We start from the raw sequence: 22,573 nt of genomic DNA on the forward strand, positions 1-22,573 counted from the left end.
ATCGTGGGTGTAGGTTCCAGATGCTTGTAAGGTGTTGCAAGGAGTTGTTTTGATGTAGTAGATCCAAAATAGCGGCTGCCAGTGCAGGAGTCGACCTTCCAGCCAAAAAAACTCCGGTGGGGATCACCGGGGATTGGTGGTAGGATGCTCCTGGTATCGGAGTATCTGCTTTGCGGAGCGGATGCAGTCCGATCTGAAGTAGAGAGAGAGCAAGAAACCACGGCGCCACTTGGTGTGGATCAAAGAAGATGGAGGTGAGGAATAAACGGTATATAAATGCTCACCGTGAGGTTAGGAGAGTTGAAGGGTCCACGAAATAGCTGCTGCCAGATCCGGGCAGGTTACCGAGGTGACCGCTTGGGTATGATGAATGCAAGTGGAGAAAGTTAGGATCTATAATGGCGCTGCTGCGTGGTGTAGACAGGATAAAATCGAGAGGCCAGGTAAACGTAAATGTTTTATTGCTATGCAACGCGTTTCAACGCCGAACTGGCGTTTTCGTCAAAGAAAAGGACATGTATATATACAAAAAAGGAAGTCATCTGGTTAGGGCTGGTTCAGACTGGTCAATTAGGTAAAAAAACGCCAAAAACTCAGGCGGGTCAGAGTTCAAAGGGTACAGTCTATTGGAATGACAATTAATAGTTTTTAATCAATAAAACAAAGTAAAAACAATAAGAGAAATAAAAGACGAGTTGTCACGATAACGAACTCTTATTTAGTTGTTATATGACAATGTCGAGGGATGGCTAAGAACATTGTGTATGGGAGACGGCAGTGTTTTATTGTTGAATGGTTAACTGATGACATCGGGAGGGAACAGGTGGTGAACAAGTAGTAACCGATTTGTAGTTTAGTTGTTTATTTAGAGCGTAAGACGTTTGTGTGTCTGAAACATGAGTGGTTACGTGTGAAAGTTGGATTTGTTACTTGTTGTCAAGGAGACCAACTATACTACGGTGGCCGACGCGGTCCAAAACAGGATGGAACGCACGGTGACCCGCAAAACGCCAAAGGTCGCCGAGCTATGCAGCAGGAACAGTGAGAGATGAACAGAGAACGGATTGTCGAAAAGGAGTAGGTAAATATAGATTAAATGTGAGTGATGGAAACTAAACTTAATGTTTTCATTGGCATGACGCAGTGTTCCATGTGGTGGTTTGTTTTTATTTTTGTGTTTATTATTATTATTATTGATTGATTTGAGGGGTCGCTTGGTACAATTAGAATAATTATAGAGGTGAGGATGGCATCAATGAATTTTGTTGGGGCAATACCTGGATTCATTGGAATGAAAAGGTTGGTTCTAATGTCTGGACGAATGGGTGCATACCTTTGGATTTACTTTTAGAATTACTTAGAGAGGGAGCGTCTCTGTCGAGGATCGTTGGTGCATTAGGGTTTGTATATGAAACCGCAGATGCAGGACGAGGGGTTGTCTGGTTATTGTTAAGGGGCGGGGAAGGTGGATTAACTAGTTGATCTAGTGTTAGTGGGAAATGCCGGAGCATTAGTGTCAAAGGAGTCCCATAGTTACATATGTGGGCTGTTTCATTGTACTGTATAGATTTATGGATATTTAATATTAGGTATATGTACAAGTATGGGCTGGCCACAGCAGCTCTTATGTCATTTACCTCTTAGAGTGCCCGTGCCAATTACAGTACATCGGTAGAACCACCCAATGCTTAAGAACCCGATTCAATAATCACCGGTTCAATATTAACCATGGGTATCTCAAACACAGTGTATCCCGTCACTTCTCTCAGGCACATGAGTGCCAATCAAATAAAATTACAATCACACCCATTGAATACATTCACCCCGACGTCCCGAATAGATTCAACAAATTAAAACAAAGAGAAAATTTCTGGATTTTTAAAATGAATACACTATACCCATTGGGTTTAAATGACATCACAGAGTCATCCCTAGACTAACTATTGAACCAATCCTAAACATTGAATAACCTCTGGATCCCACCAGCCCATACTTGTACATATACCTAATATTAAATATCCATAAATCTATACAGTACAATGAAACAGCCCACATATGAAACTATGGGACTCCTTTGACACTAATGCTCCGGCATTTCCCACTAACACTATATCAACTAGTTAATCCACCTTCCCCGCCCCTTAACAATAACCAGACAACCCCTCGTCCTGCATCTGCGGTTTCATATACAAACCCTAATGCACCAACGATCCTCGACAGAGACGCTCCCTCTCTAAGTAATTCTAAAAGTAAATCCAAAGGTATGCACCCATTCGTCCAGACATTAGAACCAACCTTTTCATTCCAATGAATCCAGGTATTGCCCCAACAAAATTCATTGATGCCATCCTCACCTCTATAATTATTCTAATTGTACCAAGCGACCCCTCAAATCAATCAATAATAATAATAATAAACACAAAAATAAAAACAAACCACCACATGGAACACTGCGTCATGTCAATGAAAACATTAAGTTTAGTTTCCATCACTCACATTTAATCTATATTTACCTACTCCTTTTCGACAATCCGTTCTCTGTTCATCTCTCACTGTTCCTGCTGCATAGCTCGGCGACCTTTGGCGTTTTGCGGGTCACCGTGCGTTCCATCCTGTTTTGGACCGCGTCGGCCACCGTAGTATAGTTGGTCTCCTTGACAACAAGTAACAAATCCAACTTTCACACGTAACCACTCATGTTTCAGACACACAAACGTCTTACGCTCTAAATAAACAAATAAACTACAAATCGGTTACTACTTGTTCACCACCTGTTCCCTCCCGATGTCATCAGTTAACCATTCAACAATAAAACACTGCCGTCTCCCATACACAATGTTCTTAGCCATCCCTCGACATTGTCATATAACAACTAAATAAGAGTTCGTTATCGTGACAACTCGTCTTTTATTTCTCTTATTGTTTTTACTTTGTTTTATTGATTAAAAACTATTAATTGTCATTCCAATAGACTGTACCCTTTGAACTCTGACCCGCCTGAGTTTTTGGCGTTTTTTTAACCTAATTGACCAGTCTGAACTGGCCCTAACCAGATGACTTCCTTTTTTGTATATATACATGTCCTTTTCTTTGTGTTCACCATGCCTGACGAAAACGCCAGTTCGGCGTTGAAACGCGTTGCATAGCAATAAAACATTTACGTTTACCTGGCCTCTGGATTTTATCCTGTCTACACCACTCAGCAGCGCCATTATAGATCCTAACTTTCTCCACTTGCACTCATCATACCCAAGCGGTCACCTCGGTAACCGGCCCGGATCTGGCAGCAGCTATTTCGTGGACCCTTCAACTCTCCTAACCTCACGGTGAGCATTTATATACCGTTTATTCCTCACCTCCATCTTCTTTGATCCACACCAAGTGGCGCCGTGGTTTCTTGCTCTTTCTCTAATACATCTCAGGGATCATTATCTGGTGCAGGCCTCTCTTTAGGAATACGATGAGCACGGTCTATAACAAACTCCGCAATAGTAGCCACAGGGAGAAGCATTTTAAACAGATTTTGTAAGAACATCGTTATGTCAGGAGGTTGAACATCCTCAGGAATTCCCCGAAACGTAATGTTATTCCTGCGTGATCCATCCTCCAGATCAGTAATCTTGTCTTTAAGCCATTTTATGTCATCCTCTGCAGCAATATGAGCATCTACAAGTTCGTTGTGAGCAATGCAATAATCGCTCATTTTATACTCTAGGTGTGAAGTGCGGTTACCCAGTTCCTCTACATCCATTTGAAGCCCCTGTATGTGTTTCCCCATATCAGTACAGAGATTCCTTTGCAGGGAAAGTAACATGCCTTTCAGGGCCACTTCAGTTACTAATTTCTCGGAGGGAGAAAGTGTTCAAGTCCCATTCCTTCGCATCCCATTCTGTACCAGGCAGGGAGGCATTAACAAGGGTGTTATCCCCTGATTCAGCCATGTGCGTGCATTTTTCATGAGCAGGGCCCTTAGGTCAAGGAGATGCAGGGGAAGCATGAGATAACAGAGGCCCGGTTTACTGCTTTCTTTACCTCCTTTTACATGAATCAGGGCATCGCTGCGTGTGGGGGACGAGCGGTACGAGGAACGGGTCTCCCCTCTGTCATGTTCGGTTCGACAGGTGCAGACGCCAGAGAAGAGCGTTGTCCAACGACATCTAGTAGTGATGTAGCTGAAGGTGAAGCTGGTGGGTAAAAGTCAGTGAGGCGGAGTGGCCCAGACTTGTCTCCATGCCTTCGTACCATGGCTCCTCTCCTCTCCAGAAGTCCAGATGTCCAGAAGTCGGGGTAAGTATCTGATAAATGTCGGGATTGTGGATTGCTGCTATGTGCCGCTAATGAAGAGCCCAACCTCAGATCTCCGCTACATTACAACCAGTCAGGAATGCCCACTTCCTCGACACTGCAGAACTACATCAAAACCTCATCCAAAATGTGAAGCAGGGTGGAGGAAGTATCATGGTTTGGGGCTGCTATGCTGCCTCAGGGCCTGGACGCTTTGCGATTTATTGAGGAAACGATGATTTCAAATGCGTATAAAAACATTTCTCCTCCACGTTTTGCAAATCTTATTTGCAGCTACAGGAAACATTTGGTGGAGGTTATTTCTGCTAAAGGGGCATCTACTGTTATTAATTTCCAGGGTTCACTTACTTTTTGTCCCTGTGGATCTTTACTCAATGTTCACAATAAGACATGTACAGTACAATTATTATTAGTTTAGTTAGATTGTGTTTGTCTATAATTGTGACTTAAAATGTGGTCTGTTTGTTTTCTATGAGTAATCCATGCAGAAAACCAGGTAATTCCGAAGGGTTCAACTACTATTTCGTGCAACTTGGAGCCCCTTTATAGAATGTATATGGTGACATGCTAATATATTATCAGAAACCCTCTCTTTCAGTTGCAGGAACATTCTCATAATAACCTGCAGATCTTTTTAGGAGTTTTAAAATTTGGTCAGCAGAAACTGTGTACGACCACAGTTTTTTTGCACTAAATTCATAGACTACACGCTGCCGCGTATATCTGCAGGTTATATAGTATCAGATTGCTATTCATTCAGTTTTCTAATATATTAAAGGGAATGTGTCGCTAGGAATTGTTTTTTTTTTTTTTTTTTAGTTAAGCAGTTAGTGTATAAATGATTAAACAGTGTTCTGATTTTTTTTAATTTTTTCACGAGTCAGGAAATATTATAATTAGATTCTAATTTATAACATTTCCCTGTGCTGGTCACTGGAGGGAGCAATTCCCAAAACTGCAGCATTGGTATGTGGTAAAGCAACCACATTGCTTTATGCTGCAAAATTTGAGAAGACACACTCGCTCTAGCGTCCTCAAACAATCCCCCCTCCTTTATCCTGGCTAGTGCCAGGAGAAAGGAGGGGATTGAATGTTCAAACCTCCTACACTGTGTGTCGCCATTTTTTGAGCGAACACACAGTGTAGTAGGCTTTCATACAGTAGTAAACACACAGTAAAACACGAACAAACACAGACATAACTTACCTGCTCCTGCTGCCGCCGCTCCCTCCCGTCCATCCGCTCCGTCTGCTCCCTCCCGTCCATCCGCTCCGTCTGCTCCCTCCGCTCCTAGTGCTTGCTTCAGAACACATGTCCGGAAGCCGTGACCGGAGGTAGTAATCTTACTGTCCGGCCGCTGCTTCCGGTCCACAAGAAAATGGCACCGGATGTCGCTCGGCTGAAGACTTTCCATTTGGACTGTGTGGGAGCGTGGGGCATGCGCCGTTCCCACACAGACGGCGTACAGCATAGTGAATGGAACGGCTCCCGTTCGCATTCTCTATGGGGCTGTATGTGCCGTATTCCATGTCTGTATGTGTCGTTAATCGACACATACAGAGATGAAAAAAAAAAATGGCAGCCCCCATAGAGAAGAAAAAGTTAGAAAATAAAAAAAAGGAAAAAAAACACACAAATAAATATTTTTTTTTTAATAAAACACTAAAAGCAAATTGATATAAAAAAAAAAAATTCTGCGACACCCTTCCTTTAAGGCGAGCACTTTCTCTTTTTTCTTAATTTACATTTTTTTATTTTTCTCTCTCTCTCTCGTAGCCGACAGTATTTATTCAGCCAAAAAACGGAACCCTTGCACAACTGACACAAACGGAAACCATTGGCACCGGATCCGTCCCCATTGAAATCAATGGAAATGGAAACCTATGGTTTCCATTTGTGTCAGTCAGGGCTCCGTTCCGACGGATCCCTGACGCAGATGTCAACATATCCTAAGTGGTGTAATCTGGGGAGAAAGATTGAGTACCTCTTTAAATGTTAATTTGTTGATGTGAGTCACTGTTACGTGATGTGTTTGTGTCGGTGTGTGCTATCGCTCAGCAGGCAGTAGAAGCTATTTCATAACATCCCTTGTTGATTTTAGTCCTGTCACTTTAACTGACTTAAGTTTTGCTTGTTTTGTTCCCAGGAATTGAACCGTACATGCCGATCCATGCAGCAACGAGTTCTGGAGCTTATTCCTCGAGTGTCCCATGAACAGCTCACAGAGGAGCTACTCATTGTGAATGACAACCTTAACAATGTTTTCATTCGTCATGAGAGGTAAACACTGATGTCAGCCGTCACGTAATAATGTGGTAGTCCTGGGACTAATATTAACACAGCATTGATTTACACCAGTCAGGTCTTGAATATTGAGTGCTTAACCCCTTAAGGACACGGCCAATTTTGGCCTTGAGGATAGAACAATTTTTTTATATTTCCCTCTTTGCATCCCGACGCTCATAACTCTTTTTTATTTTTGGTACGACGTAGTTGTATAAGACTTTGTTTTTTGTGGGACAAGTTGTACTTAATGTATTTATACCAAAAAATGGTACCTACATAATCGTTTAATTTCTATACATTTTTATTTTGGCGAAAATGCAGAAAAAAAGCAGTTCCGCAGCAGATTTAATGTTTTTTTTTTTTTACACCATACACCGATCATCATAAATGTTATACATTTGTTGTAGAGGTTGTTACGGTCGTGGCGACACCAAATATGTCTATTATTTCATGTTTTGGGACTTATATTTCATTTAACTTTTTTTTTTTTAATCCCATGATGTATATGCTAGTACATTAACCTGTGTACTGATTGTACACAGGCAGTTGTTAGGACATACCTCAGTATGCCCTAACAGGAAATATGTTCGGACCCTGGGCTGTCTGGCCGTACAAGTTATGAGCTTTGATCACGTCAGTTATCTTCTGTGACGCGATCAAAGTGCAGTCCCCTGTCCTTGAACGCCGCGATCAGCTTTAATCGCGGCATTCAAAGGGTTAACGGCGGAGAGCAGATGTTTCTCTTCTCTCCGCTGTCAGAGCGGGGCCATGGCTGTGTATTACAGCCGTTGCCCAGCTCTCGATCGCGCGCACAGACAGCTGTCCCACAGGACGAGAATGCTCGTCCGAATGCGCCAAGTACTCGCCGCTCAGGACGAGCATTCCCGTCCTGTGTCGGCAACCAGTTAAAGGGGTTAAATAATAACAATAATAATCTATATAGTGCCAACATGTTTCACAGAATTTTACAATTCAATTAAAAAAAGAGGAGTGAGGGCTCAGGTTCTCCAAGACTTTTATATTGATGGCCTATCTTTAGGATTGGTCATCAATATCCGAGCAATTGGGGTCTGACTTCCAGCACCCCCACCGATCAGCTGACTGAGGGGGCCGGGGCAATGAACACCTGGGCCCCCTCATAGTTTACCAGGCACTGCGTCATACACTTTGACAGTGGCTGTGCCTGGTATTGCAGCTAAGTGCCATTTACTTAAATGGGACCGCTACTCCAATCAGTAGATTTTTTAGTAAATGGTATTTGATTTTATAGAAACTTTACGTTTACTTTCAGGTTTGAGAGAATATTTGCTGGTCAGACTGGTAGAACTGCAGAAAACCAGGTAAATATTTATAATGGTTATTATCCAAAAAGAATAGACGTAACATACCATGAAACTATAAACGTAGTATACAGCAGTTCTCACCAGTTTATTTGAGGAAAACTTTCTAGTCTAGTTTCTAGTTTGCTTCGAAATGGCTGTGCCTTTACCTCCCACTATACGTGCTGTCGTTTCCCCAACTGCTTCCTTTACCTTGCATTGCATTTTCTGCCATTAGCCAACATTGTACGTACTGCTATTACCCTGACTGTAAGGCTAGATTCAAACGGGTGTTGCGCATCTCGGACGTCCAAGGTGCATCCGTGCTCTGCGCTACGAAACGCGATATCACGCATCCCCTATAGACTAGTGTCTATGGAGGGATGCTTGAAGCGTGAAAAAATAGGACATGTCCTATTTTCTCACGGAGCCTTCACACGGTCCGTTGAAAAAACGGCCGTGTGACGGCTACATTGAATTATATACGTCCGTGTGACGGCCATTGTTTCAACGGCCGTCATACGGATGTATTACCCATTCGTGTGAGTAAGAGCTCATTCGGACGAGCATAAAACTCGTCCATGTTCTGTGCGTGAAAATCACACACCGCACACTGACCCATTGATTTCAATGGGGCCATTCACACATGCAGGAGTTTAGCGAGAGGCCGTTGCGTGAAACTCATTAAATGTCCTATATTGGTGCGTTTTCACGCACCTACGCGCCCATTGAAGTCAATGGGTGCGTGGAAATGATGCACAGCACCCAGACCAGATTTACCACATCCGTGTGCTATGCGTGATGTGCTTTGCGAGTTTGTGAAAAACACATGCCATTCGCAAAGCACAGATGCATTAACGCAACGCACACGGACCAGATTTACGGGGGTTTTTTAAACATGTGAATCGGTCAAGCTTGTTAAAGATTGTGACACTTGTGTAGCCTATATGCAGCTTTCCCTTGTTTTTATAATAAAAGTTTTTTATTGAACCAATACGCATTACATCATATGAATACACAGGATTCATTATGTCATTTCATTTGGTTCATAAATTTTGACATATAAAGAACATAACCGTAAAAACAAAGTAACATTGTCTGTCAAAGGCATTATATAGCATCTCTACATGGCTTAATTACAAAACAGTGCTATGGCAATTTGAATTCTTCCATTTTTCCCAATAAGAAGCTCCTCTATACACACCTTGAATAGAGAGAGGCAAGTGAACATTCCATAATACAGTTATGATTCACATATTGTATGAGCTCAGAAATACTAGGTACTTTAATGGATTTCCAGTATTTTGCAATCAAGATCTTTGCTGACAACATATGAAAAAGTAGAGTTGAAGTAATAGAGATTCCCAAAATAGACTGCAATAATTGTTCTATTCGTGTCCAGAAAACCTTGATAACCTGACATTCCCAGAATATATGAAAAATCATACCCCTAGAGGTTGAACCTCTCCAGCACTGAACTGAGGAAGAAGGATACATAAGGGACAGATGATTGGGAGTGTAGTACCATCTATACAAAAATTTTCTCGAGGCCTCTAAATGTGATGCACACTTAGAAAGGGAACACGCCATTTGAAAAGTAGATTCCCTTTCCTCTGCAGTAATAGAGATTCTCAAATCCCTCTCCCAACGAGACAAACATGTCATTTTTGTTTCAGAGAATTTCTCACATATCACAGCATAAAGTCTAGAAGTACCCTTGGATGTTTTATTCAAATTATGAAATTACATTTCCCCCACAGACCTAGGAGAATCATCATATTTAGGTAGGGAATTCAGCAGATGTCTCACTCTAAGGTATTTATAGAAATAATTTCGAGGAAGCAGAAATTTATTTCAGATATCAGCAAATGTCATAAGCTGATTTTGTTCCATAATATCCGATATATTTTCGATACCGGCATCAATCCAATTTTGGGTTACTATATCCGGAATTAGAAAAGGAATGAGTCGAAGAGGATACCTCATCGGAAAAATAGGGTGAGTCACACACACATTTTTTTCCAAACTCGAATCCCTGCCTCTTATATTAAGAATTTTGTTTTTTTTTAAGCATATCATCCCTAGAATGTAACCATAATTGTGCGTCAACTGGAAAATTTTCATGTAATTCTTTCTCCATAGACATCCAGTGTTTCACAGGATGTTTGATGTTCCAAAACCTACTCTGATCTAAAATCACAGCATAATAGTAGTAAGACGTCTGCGGAAGACCCAAGCCTCCCTTACTTATAGGCCTATATATAGGACTTCTGCTGAAATTCTGGGGCGAGAATGTTTCCATACATATCTATTAACTATACCTTGACGTTTTTTAAAGAGGCTCTGTCACCAGATTTTGCAACCCCTATCTGCTATTGCAGCAGATAGGCGCTGCAATGTAGATTACAGTAACGTTTTTATTTTTAAAAAACGAGCATTTTTGGCCAAGTTATGACCATTTTCGTATTTATGCAAATGAGGCTTGCAAAAGTACAACTGGGCGTGTTGAAAAGTAAAAGTACAACTGGGCGTGTATTGTGTGCGTACATCGGGGCGTGTTTACTACTTTTACTAGCTGGGCAGTGCAGATCTGTGACGTCACTCACAGGTCCTGCATCGTGTCGGCACCAGAGGCTACAGTTGATTCTGCAGCAGCATCAGCATTTGAAGGTAAGTAGCTACATCGACTTACCTGCAAACGCCGATGCTGCTGCAGAATCATCTGTAGCCTCTGGTGTCGATGTGTCCTCGCTCGTCTGACACGATGCAGGACCTGTGAGTGACGACACAGCGTGATCTCTGGAGAACACGCTGTGTCTGCACTGCCAGAAGCTGGGCGTTGTGAAGAGAAGTGGATGATACTTCTATACACAACAACGCCCAGCTAGTAAAAGTAGTAAACACGCCCCGATGTACGCACATAATACACGCCCAGTCGGACTTTTACTTTAAACACACCCACTTGGACTTTTGCAAATAGGGGTTGCAAAATCTGGTGACAGAGCCTCTTTAAGATAGGCTCTTGATAGAAAAATAGGCAAATTTCTAAACATGTATAATACTTTGGGTAGGACCATCATTTTAATAGCAGAAATTCATCCCAACCATGACGCTTCATATTTTAAATAATTAGCCAATTCTTTCCCAACCTGTTGTAATAATGGAAGGTAATTATATTTATAAAAAAGGGAAGAAGGGTAGGTTAGTTGTATACCGAAGTATGATATAGATTCCGTTGCCCATATAAAAGAATGTTTGTTTTGTAAAGACGTCTTGAGGATGTGTGGCAAATTCATACTTTGTATTACTGATTGCCTGACATTCATCTTATAATATGAAATTGTACTAAACTGTTCTAAAATCTTAGTGTCCGCTGTTAGTGACACCCCAGGCTTAGACATAGCAATAATCACATAGTCTGTGAATAAACTATAAAAGTCTATTTCTCCTACATTAATTCCACTAATCTCAGTATGTGAACGGATTGAAGCTGCTAGGGGTTCCATTACTAAGGTAAAGATGAGCGGAGATAAAGGGCAGCCCTGCCGAGTCCCATTTGTAATCCTACATTGTTTAGATGTACAACCAGACGTGTATACCATTGCACATGGAGAAGTATATAAGGCCATAATGCTGTGATGTGCTACCCCAGTAATACCAAATTTGGTCAAAACCTCTCCCAAATATCCCCAATGAACCCTATCGAAGGCCTTCTCCGCATCCAGGGAAAGAAGCAGAGAAGACGTCCAATCCCTCTCCACCAATTCTAATAAATTCACAAATCTCCTAGTCCCATCAGAAGAAAGCCTGCCCTTAACAAAACCTACTTGATCTTGGTGTATTAGTTCGGGCAGAACCGTAGCCAGGCGTTCCGCAATAATTTTAGAATATAATTTAAGTGTAATGATGGGGGTAGGGAAACAGACAAGTGAGCCCTAATCTACCCGCCACTCAGTCCCTGCCTACTTGCCACGACCCACCCTAGGCGACGGGGTACAACTGGGCGACGGTCCCTACGCTCAATAAGTGCACGACAGACAAACAGACAAGGGTACACAGAAGCTAGGGAAATGGGGCAGTTGCCCACGGCAACACAGTGAGCAACAAGAGTGGTGAACGAGCCGAGTCAAACCAGGAGTGTACAAGGTACCAAACGCAGAGCAGGAGAGTAGTGAACAAGCCGAGTCAAACCAGGAGTGTACGAAGTACCAAACGCAGAGCAGGAGAGTAATCAGTAAGCCAGGGTCAATATGAAGCAGGGTCAAATAGTTCAAGAAGCTGCAGCAGGGCCAGGAAACCAAACAAGAAGAATCACAAGCAAGGATGAACAGGAAAGGCAGGTATAAATAGACAGTGGGCGGGAGCTAGCTCCGTCTGGCCAGGCTGTGATAGGCTCTCCCACTCCTAAGCCTGCCATCTCACAGACATAGAAGCAGGTGCAGACTGATTACCTATGGGCGTTGACACAGAAGCTGTGCCTGGCAGATCCTTTACATTAAGATCTGTATTTAAGAGCGATATAGGCCTGAAATTACCTGGTCTGTTAGGGGATTTCCCTGCTTTTGGCAGAATGACTACTGTAGCCTTTAACATTTCTTTAGGAAATTCCCCACCATTTTGTACTGAATTAAATACTGTTAACAGATGAGGCATGAGAATAGAACTGAATTTCTTATAATAATCAGTTGTGAAGCCATCTGGACCTGGAGCCTTATGTGGTTTCAAGGCTTTAATGGCCTGTAATACTTCAATCTTAGAAATTGTGGCAAATAATTTTGCAATCTGCTGAGGAGAGACCAAGGGTAATTGTACATGTTGTAAAAAGGAGGAGATATCAGGAAGTTTGGGCTGTGTAGTTCCCAAATTATCTTTAAAGAGGCTCTGTCACCACATTATAAGTGCCCTATCTTGTACATAATGTAATCGGCGCTGTAATGTAGGTAACAGCAGTGTTTTTTATTTAGAAAACTCTATTTTCACCAAGTTATGAGCAATTTAAGCTTTATGCTAATGACTTTCTAAATAGACAACTGGGCATGTTTTACTTTTAACCAAGTGGGCGTTGTGGAGAGAAGTGTATGTAGGAATTCTAGATTGGGATGACCTTTGCTTAAGATGTGACGCTAGAAGAGCACTAGCCTTATTATTGTACCCGTAATATCTCGCTTTAACTCTCCTCGAGGATTGTTCATATTTATAAAGATCTAGTTGATTTTGCATTTGGCTAATCATGTCTGCCCTCAAAGGACAATAGACCTGTTTGTTACACACACTAAGTTGAGTGATTGTGGAAGACCGATGAAATCGCAACTCCGCTTTCTGCCTCTTATCCCTGCATGCAATTTTAATGAAATGACCTCTCATGTAAGCTTTCTGCGCACACCAAAGCGTGTTATATGAGACATCCTCGGTATTATTTTGTAAATAGAATTCACGTAGTAAATTCTCGAATGTCCACATATTTAGTGGATTGTAAAAAATAGTTATTAAGACCCCACAGTGATGTTGGAGGAGTATTATACTGTTATGGACACACATACTGGAGCATGATCTGACCAATCTATGGTTCCAATTCCAGAGGACAAGACAAGTTGAAACAAGAAGTCATCAGTGAGAATAAGTCTTGTGTGGATGGGAAAAAAAAAGGTATTCCCTTTCAGATGGGTGCTGTAACCTCCAAACATCCACTACAGCCTCTTTATGAGTAAGGTTGAATAACTCTGAGGGTCCCTCTGTTACAGATTGACCTGTAGTATCTAAAGAAGGGCACATCGCTTTATTGAAGTCCCCCAAAAGCAAAACTGACCCCAATTTGTGTTTTGTTAATGAGTTTGAAAATTGACTTTTGGTTTGTCTCTGATTTGGAGCATAAATGGATACTAAAGTATATGTAGCATTATTAATATCACATACTAACAGGACATAACGCCCATAAGGATCAATAAGTGACTATCTTAACGTAAAGGCTACCGTTTTTCTATTTTTTTACTGCAATAGCTACTCCTCTTTTGTTATTCAGTGCAGGTGATATAAAAATATGTGGAAATTGCTTATGATGCAATCTACAAATATCTGCCTGTTTTAAATGCGCTTCTTGAGCGCAAACAATATTTTGCATGAGATCTTTGGACTTCCAACTAATCTCAATTAATGTAAAGGGTCTTAGTAGTCCATTTAAACGATCTATGCTGTACACCATTGTATTACAATACCATACCCATCCAATGGAGCTTCAGCTAGAGTCCTCCCTGACATTTGAAACAAAATGATAACATCACATTCAAAGCATTGTATACATGCCTGACATAGACCTAAAAACATAACAATAACTACAACTGACAAACAGTCAATGAACAAGTTCCAAAATAAGCAAACTTCACATCCATCGGTAGGATGATAGGGGAGGAAAAAGAAACCCATCACTTGCAGTGTTTCAGCATGAGCCGTACCAAGGCATACGTACTTAACTCAACCGTCAGGTAAGATAGTACATAAGTAATTCAAGACCTTGCGGTAAATGTCCCAAGACTCCCGAACATTCCAGAGGCCATCGTTTATTTTCAGCAGAAATACCGTAGTGCAGTCAATGTGAAGATTTAGTTACCCACTCTTCCAGTCGAGGAGTGGATTTCTGTCTTGGAGAGGTGCCTGAAGAAGTGTGCGGGGTTAACCGCCATTCTTGAATAAGTTGTATCACTTTGCCTGGAGAATTTGCAATCTCCTTCCTGCCATCTTTCGTGATCACCATCTTCACTGGGAATCCCCACTTATACTGGATGTTATACATTCTCAGAATCTTTTCAACTTCCTGAAATTCCTTTCTATTAGCCAGTGTTGCTGCAGATATATCTGTGACTTCCAACGCCTCTTGAAATCTTTCAGGAAGATCCACTGGGTGTCTGGCAGCTTGCATCATCTTTTCTTTGAAAATGCAACCTAGCTATCACATCTCTAGGTATGGCGGCAGAAAGCTCCTTGGGCTTCGGAATGCGATGGACTCTGTCGATAAGTAAATCTGATGGGGTTGAATCAGGCAAGAGTGCTACAAAAAAGGCATTAAGAAATTGTCCCAGTTGTTCTGGTTTAATCGATTCAGATATGCCCCTGAACCTTACGTTGTTGCGCCTAGAGCAATCTTCAATATCAGCGATTTTCATGCGCATTACCCCCACCTCTTTTTCCAGAGAAGTATTGAGATCAACCAGCTCATTATGAGCATTAGAAAATTCCAGCATTTTGGTCTGTGAGACGTTCGTTCCCCAAGTGCAATGAATTATGCCTGTATACATAAAAGCTGACTGTATGTCTATTTGTAGAGAGGATCTCAAACTCTCCAACATACCTTTTAGCATGTCTTCAGAGGCCGGCTGGAACGACCAGGAGACAGGAGGTAAGTTTCGTACTGAACAAGGCGTCCCGCCATGTAACTGCATCGTGAGAGACATAGTGGAAAGCTCTGCACAATTACTCACAGTACTCCGAAGATTGTCTGATACATTTGAAAATGAGGACATGTGAGGAGAATGAGTGTATCCACGTGCACTAGCGGTAGAAGAAGTAGGCGACTGAGTAGCTCTGTCTCCCGGCTCTGTATCCCGTCTGGTGCCAGCACCATCTTGGGACCTTGTGGAAGGGAAGAACTCCGTAAGTCTCGCTGAGCTCTCCTTTTTTGCCTTCCCCATACTTAACGTTGCTGCTGCAGGTCTTTTTATAATTCTGGGCACGGTTATCGTCCTATTAATTGCTGTTTAGAGCTGCTTAGATGCCTGGTAGAACGGAGCTAAGGCAAACACGTCTCACTCCATTCTCTTCTGGCCACACCCCTGGCTTTCCCTTGTTTGTGTAAGGCTGTTGTGAGAATATGCAAAGATAATGACTTGACAGATTGGTACATAAAGAGTATGCCACCTAGTGGATGAATTTGCATGTACAAATATAATCATGATATTTATTTTGCACTTCAATGTCTAAATAATGGAATATGGCTGCACTGGGTTAGAAATTTTCTTCTTTTTATAGGGGTGTGTTCACGTCACCGTCCATGTTGCGCATGAGGGGTTCCGTCGCAGGTTTCCGTCGGGTTAACCCCATCAGCGGAAAGGAAACGGAAACCTAAGCTTCCGTTTCCCTCACCATTGAACTCAATGTGACAGAAACCCAGCTAATGGTTTCCGTCTGTCACTGTTGTGACATGGTTCCGTCGTTCTGACGTAATCAATAGCGCAGTAGCGTTTCCCTCACCAATGGTGAGGGAAACGGAAGCTTAGGTTTCAGTTTGCCTTTCTGTTGAGGGGTTAACCCGGCTGAAACCTCCGGCGGAACCCCTCACGGAAGGGCAACGGTGATGTGAACAGGCCCTTAGTTCTATTTTTACTAGTCACTTTATTTTTGTTGTATTATACTGTCCAATAACCATTCATTTTATATATTTTTTTATTTTAGAAGATATTGTATAAATACATTTTTGTTATGCCAAAAAATCAGAATGAATATAGTTTCCGAGCAGTATTGGGCCTCATGCGCACACCCTTCACCATTTTCAAGTCCGTTTAAAACGGAGCCGTGTGTCCGTTGTGACGTCTGTGTGGTTTCCGTTGCCACTCCACGTCCTTTCCATTGTTCCGTTTTAAACGGATGCTGTGCTTCCGTTTGTCTTCCGTTTTAAACGGTCTGTTAAAATCCATCTTGTGTGTTGAATGCAGGGAACTTTGGCATGCCCTGTCGTTGCTTAGCAACGGATCTGTGAAAAACGGATCCGTTTTTTTGCCGGATCCATAGGTTTCAATGGACATGGGGTCACTGAATGACGGACAAATACATGTACATGCAAAACTTTTGACGGAACGGATCCGTCAAAACAACTAAAGTGTGTATGGCCCCATAGAAATAAATGTGTCCGGGTGCTATCCGCTAAAAAACGGATAGCACCCTGAAGAAAATAACTGTAGTGGGCATTATCAACAGAAGACGGTCTTTGGAAAACTTTTTTTTTCTTCTGATGAAAAATAAGATCAGACATGGCCAAACCCCATATATAATTGCCAAATGTCTATGGCCAAATTTACTTCTCCACATCCTGGGAAAAGGTTACCAAAAAGTGGAGGTTCACATCTCTGAATTTCCTGAGAGAGGGGGATAAACCTATATGTTTTTCTTTATCTACTGGAACATAAGTTTGATATATTCGCTACCAAGAGTGTACGCCACCAGCTCCATACAGAAATGTGCCACATAGGTGTCTGATACTACATTAACTGCTTTTATTTCCAGAAAAGGTCTTTAAAGTTCAAGGCTTTCCATTTCCGTTGTGTGACCTTCATTTCTTGCAATTTACACGTGAAAATGTGAATCAAAAGCTGCAGCTATTTCTAGATAGCTTAAGGCTGTGAATTTTCTTCTTTTTGTCGAACATGCAGTCAATTTCTATTGTGTGAATGATTATTAGCCTCTGCAGTTTCAATCACAGCAAGGGTTATTTTTTTTTTATATGCATTTGCCTTGGCTACTAGTTTTTGTCTATGGTCAGTCGGGTCACAATTAAATGAATTGCAGTTATCTCTGTAAAAGATATATATTTTTTTTAAATATCTATTTTATGAATATATCTGAATTAACCGCTATTCACCCCATTCTTAAAGTAATTGACAGTTATCCAGTACATACATGCCTCATTTCTTTCCAGATATATAATTGTATCTTTACAGTATGATTCATTCTTAAAGGAAAGGTGTTACGATTTTTTTTTTCCAATTTGATACGTTTTTAATATATGGGCATGTTTTAACAAATAATTTTACGATGTGCCCTAATGTCACATTGTTTTATGAATAATTTTGTCTTCTTGTTGGGGCAGCTATCTTTATCCGCATCTGTGTATGTGTCTCTGTACTACACATACACAGGTGCTATACGGCACACACAGGGCATAGGGTCCCTACTCTCCTTTCTACTATGCTGGCTCTGGGGCATTTTTTTTCTTCCTTTGAAACAATCATGATGTCTGATACTGAAATGATTATTTATGATAAATGTACTTTAAGATTCAGAGGATAAAATCTGACTTTTTTTATAAATTGTGACATGTATTTGGCCATCTGCATAGGGACGTATCCAAGGCACCGGAAGTTTTAAGTACATGTGAACATTTATTTCGGCCTCATATAAAAAGACATGGGCCGGCAAGCCCGAAACGTTGCCTGTCTCAAGCCAAAAAACAGGAAAAAAAGTGTTTGGCAATCTAATAATTAAATGTAAAGGCACATTGAACATACTTGTCATGGATTTTTAGTAGAGAATCAAGAATAACCTTATGATTTATTGTTTTGTTAGTGGGTCACTTCAGGTCTGGACACTTCTTAGCCAGGTGTAGGAGCCAGGTCCAAATGTTAGAAGCCATCAACAATATGCTGTAGGGCCGGATCCAAACAGCCCATTGAGTGATTGATGTACATTTAAAACCATCCAGTAAATGCACTGCAACGGTGGATGTGCAAGCTTGGCTTTTAGATTACTTGAGGTTTTGCCAACCCCTAAATGGTCACAACAGTGTCTCTCCACTACCCTCTAGCATTAAAATGTTGTTCCTCACTATCCCCCACTTACGCAGTAAGAGTTCGGCCTCATGCACACGGCCGTAACCATAGCATGCTCCCAAGTGTCATCCACGGGCCGTCCGCAAATCAAGGACCGTGCACACATTGATTTCAACAAGCCCGGACCGTGAATGTGGGCCGTATAATGACATGTCCTATTCTATTGCGGTCCGGACTCTGGGCAATACACGGTCCATGTAAACCACGGTTCTGCACGTGGGCCCATAAAAATGAATGAGTCCGCAATTCATCTGCATTTTTGCGGATAATTTGCGGATGCAAAAACACGTTTGTGTGCATGAGGCCTTATCCCCCCCCCCCACTGTAGTCTCCGCAATCAAAACTTCTGAAATAATAATTTTCTGATATAATTGTGACACTTGCGACAAACTTTTATTTTTAGGGTTGTATATATTCGGCTTTGTGCACGTCTGTGTTCGGGTTTTCCATTGTTCTGCTCAGTCATAGGAGCAGAACAATGAAAAAACAGAGCTGCAATAGGCCATTGTTTTGCCTATATTGTCTGGTAATTCTATTATCCCGCTTATTAAGAATCGAGCTTCATAAAGCACATTTTTCTTTGCTTGTACCTATAGGCTGCGCTACAGTTTACAATGGCACTTCTCATTGCTTTATTTCGCATTGTTGTTGGTTACTGCACACAAAAAACAATTACTTGAAGGCCATTTTTCATAGGTCAAAATAATCTGCCAGTCCTTTGTGGGTTAATATTTGCATGTGTAATCTCCATCTGCCTCCATTCCAAAGAGTATATTAGGGGGAGTATTTAATACTATTGGGAAGATGGGTAATGCATGACGGTGGAGATTTTGTTTAGTAATCAGTGATTAATTTACCATTTATTAGCAGCTACATGAATCTAATTTGTGTTTGTCTTGTGGAAGCTGCTACCCACTGTTTAGTGGTTGCCTGTGGAGAGCATAGTCCATCCTTGTAATCCCACCAAAACAGAGTATTATCTCTGCTGGAAGATTCTCTCATCACTGACCCTGCCATGCAGCTGCATAGTAATATGGTATTTTCACGATCCGTATTTCTGTACAGATGTTATGCATGCATGCAATCTATAATACAGAGTGGATATACAAAGTGGGAACTAAAAACTGTAATTTGTGGTTTTCTACCACCATGTCGTTGTTTTTAATCTCCTGTACATACCAATGTTGATGTTTTCTCGGACCTCTTTCTTTCGGCATATTATTTTTCTGAAGGTTTGTTGTATTAGAATTGGTACTTCTCTGTTGCCAGCAGTCAAGATTTTGTATCTTGTTTTGCTCTACTATAATTATATTTCTAATCGAAGTAGCCTAAAAACTGTATGCCATGTAACTGCCCTGTACGCATTCAGTGCATCATTCTATGTTGCAAGTTTGCTGATGGATATAATGCACAAGCTCTGAACTAACAGCTATTTATTTTTATTTTTATTTTTTTTAAATAGTCCCCAAGTAACAGAGAGGCCTCACCATCTCTTATTGACCTACAGGCAACCTCTTCCGCCATCCAAGCACCTCCTCCCTCTCTATCTGCACAACTAGCCACTATCAGTAAGTTGTCTCGCTGTTTGTGCATTTGCCCTGTGTTTATGCTTTAAAGAAACCGGAAAATTGAACATTCAGATGTATTGGCAGCCTTGTCGCTCCCCATCCACCATAATTTGTAAAGGAATTGTGTAATGAATACAAAACGTTTAACCTGGTAGTCTGCTAATAGGCGTGGAACCCTGACCGGCTCTGGCTGGATCTACATTTTCCCTGCTGCAGTCATTTCAAGAGAAATATAATTATTAATTCCGACCATGTAAAAAATAGACGGCCAGGTGCATTAGATCGATAGCTGCTCTTTGAGAAAGACTCTGACTTGGGCCTCATTCACACGAGTGCGTTTCTCGTCACTGTGCTGTCCATTTAAACAACCGACAGCACACTGACCCATTCAGTTACATTGAGTTATTCACAAATCTGTTTAGTTTTCTTCACGGATCGTGTGTCCATTGCAATAAACTCACAGCAAGCCCTATTTTGGTCTGTTTTTGAGTGAAAACAGATCAGACTCACCCATTATGTCAATGGGTGCGTCAAGAAAACTGAAAGCACACGGACAAAGTCTGAGTGCTGTCGGTTTTTCTTGCATCAGTTGCTAAAGAAATGCAGAAAAAAATGTGAAGCCAGGAAGTGCATGCAGAGGAGAAAAACGGACAAGAAAAACGGATAAACCTGGAAAGACAAAAAGAAAAACGGCGCCACATGGTGTAGGTCACAAATTGTAATGGTAGAGCAATAAGCATGAGTTAATAACTGCTCACCTATTTGGGTTGTGCTGCAACAAGCACAACAATGGTAAGGACGTATGGGATGAAGCTGCAGCTGGGTTCAATGACTGGTCGCCTGGACATGGGAACCGCTGGATAGGAGTTTAGGTATAAGGAAAAAATTAACCTCAAATATAGCGCTGCTAACATCCAAGAAGGGAATCCAATTGTTCAAAACTGAACAGACTACGCGTTTCTACGCCGAACTGCCGTCTTCATCAGGTCAAATACAAATGAACAAACCACCACAATGGTTTATATAATGATTGACAGTGCAATTAAGAAACACACTGTGATGGAAAAACCGCCAAATATCAGTGTGAAAACAGAAACTGCTGTGACTTAATGTTAAGCAGAAGGATGAAATTAAATTAAATTAAGCATTTGTAAAACAACATAAGAAATCAATTAAAGATATAAGAAACAATGCAATTAAAAGGATAATGGTTACAACAATAACCATTTATATAATGAAAAAATGCAACAATGTAAAAAGGGCTATGCTGATAAGAAGCTTAATAACAATAGAAAACTGAAGGTGTATCAATCCTCATGCCAAGTGTCATATGAAGACAGAATGAATCCTTGTTAATAAGAGAAATATATTTGATAAAATCAATAAATCCAGAGAAATAAAAATAAATATGAAAGTGTTTTCTCTTTTATAGATTTCTTTTTATTTCTCTGGGTTTATTGATTTTATCAAATATATTTCTCTTAAGAATGATTCATTCTGTCTTCATATGACTTATACCCTGCTGCCTCCTATATACCCTGCTGCGCCTTATATACTCTGCCTTATATATATATATATATATATATATATATATATTATGCCTGTGTGTGTGTTTATATGTGTCTGTGGGTATAGTTATCATCTACGACATTATCTGTATGCTCCGAGTTATCACTGTGTTATCTGTTGTGTTAGATAGGACTGCAGGTAACGCTACTACATTGTGTTTTCAGAGAGTTATCACTGTTAGCTGTGATGTTACATATCTGTACTGCGTATATATGGGTCTGTTTGTGAATGTGTCTTTTTGCTTGTATATATGTGCCCTTTATGTATTTGTGTGTGTGTGTGTGTGTATTTGTCTGTACGTCTCTATATTTTTATCTGTATGTATATATTCCAGAATGTGTGTATGTATATTAGCCTGTATGTCTAAATATCTGTCTTTACGTATGTGCAGTATATATGTTCCAGTATGTGTGTGTCTATATATGTGGTTCATTTTTGATTTGTGTAGGGGGTGGCAATAGAGAGTCCCGCACAGGGCGCCGTCCAACCTAAGGCCAGCCCTGGTCATGCCCCCTCCGTTGCCTGTACTAGACGTAACACAGTGTATCGGTTTTGCCCACTGTGGTCCTTTAAAGTTTGTAGCTGATGAGATATTTACTTTCCAGTAGAGCTACTGCAAGTAGAACATACATTTATGAAGCAGCTCCGTGGACATATATGAGCCGTCTGCATTGTCAGATCCCGCTATTTTGCACTGGACCATCAATATAGTCTAAAAAATTTAAAAGTTTTGAGATTGGCTTTATGCCAAGTTGAAAATTTCCTTTTCTTTAAGGCCCCATGCACACGACCATAAAAATAGTCTGCAATTACGGTCCGCAATTACAGACACATTCACTTCTATTGTCCACGAACACCTTATTTACAGGAAGGTGTCTGGGCCGTAGAAGTGTACCGCAAAAGATAGGACATGTCCTATCTTTTGCTTTTTGCG

The 22,573-nt window shown here is 41.1% G+C and overlaps 1 protein-coding gene across 3 annotated transcripts in view; it reads left to right on the plus strand.

Annotated features, from left to right (window-relative positions):
- The window catches only part of TOM1 (target of myb1 membrane trafficking protein), a 210,576-nt gene that overhangs the window by 128,627 nt on the left and 59,376 nt on the right, over positions 1-22,573 (plus strand). For 2 of the 3 annotated variants that reach the window (XM_075833698.1, XM_075833700.1), the window contains exons 8-10: positions 6,452-6,585; positions 7,883-7,931; positions 19,965-20,070. In XM_075833698.1, the coding sequence (XP_075689813.1) occupies positions 6,452-6,585; positions 7,883-7,931; positions 19,965-20,070 (289 nt within the window). The remainder of the gene's footprint in view (positions 1-6,451; positions 6,586-7,882; positions 7,932-19,964; positions 20,071-22,573) is intronic. The other variant, XM_075833699.1, reaches the window with a different exon arrangement.

This window comes from Rhinoderma darwinii, chromosome 7 (assembly GCF_050947455.1).
Source record: "Rhinoderma darwinii isolate aRhiDar2 chromosome 7, aRhiDar2.hap1, whole genome shotgun sequence".
In the NCBI taxonomy this organism is placed as follows: Eukaryota; Metazoa; Chordata; class Amphibia; order Anura; family Rhinodermatidae; genus Rhinoderma; species Rhinoderma darwinii.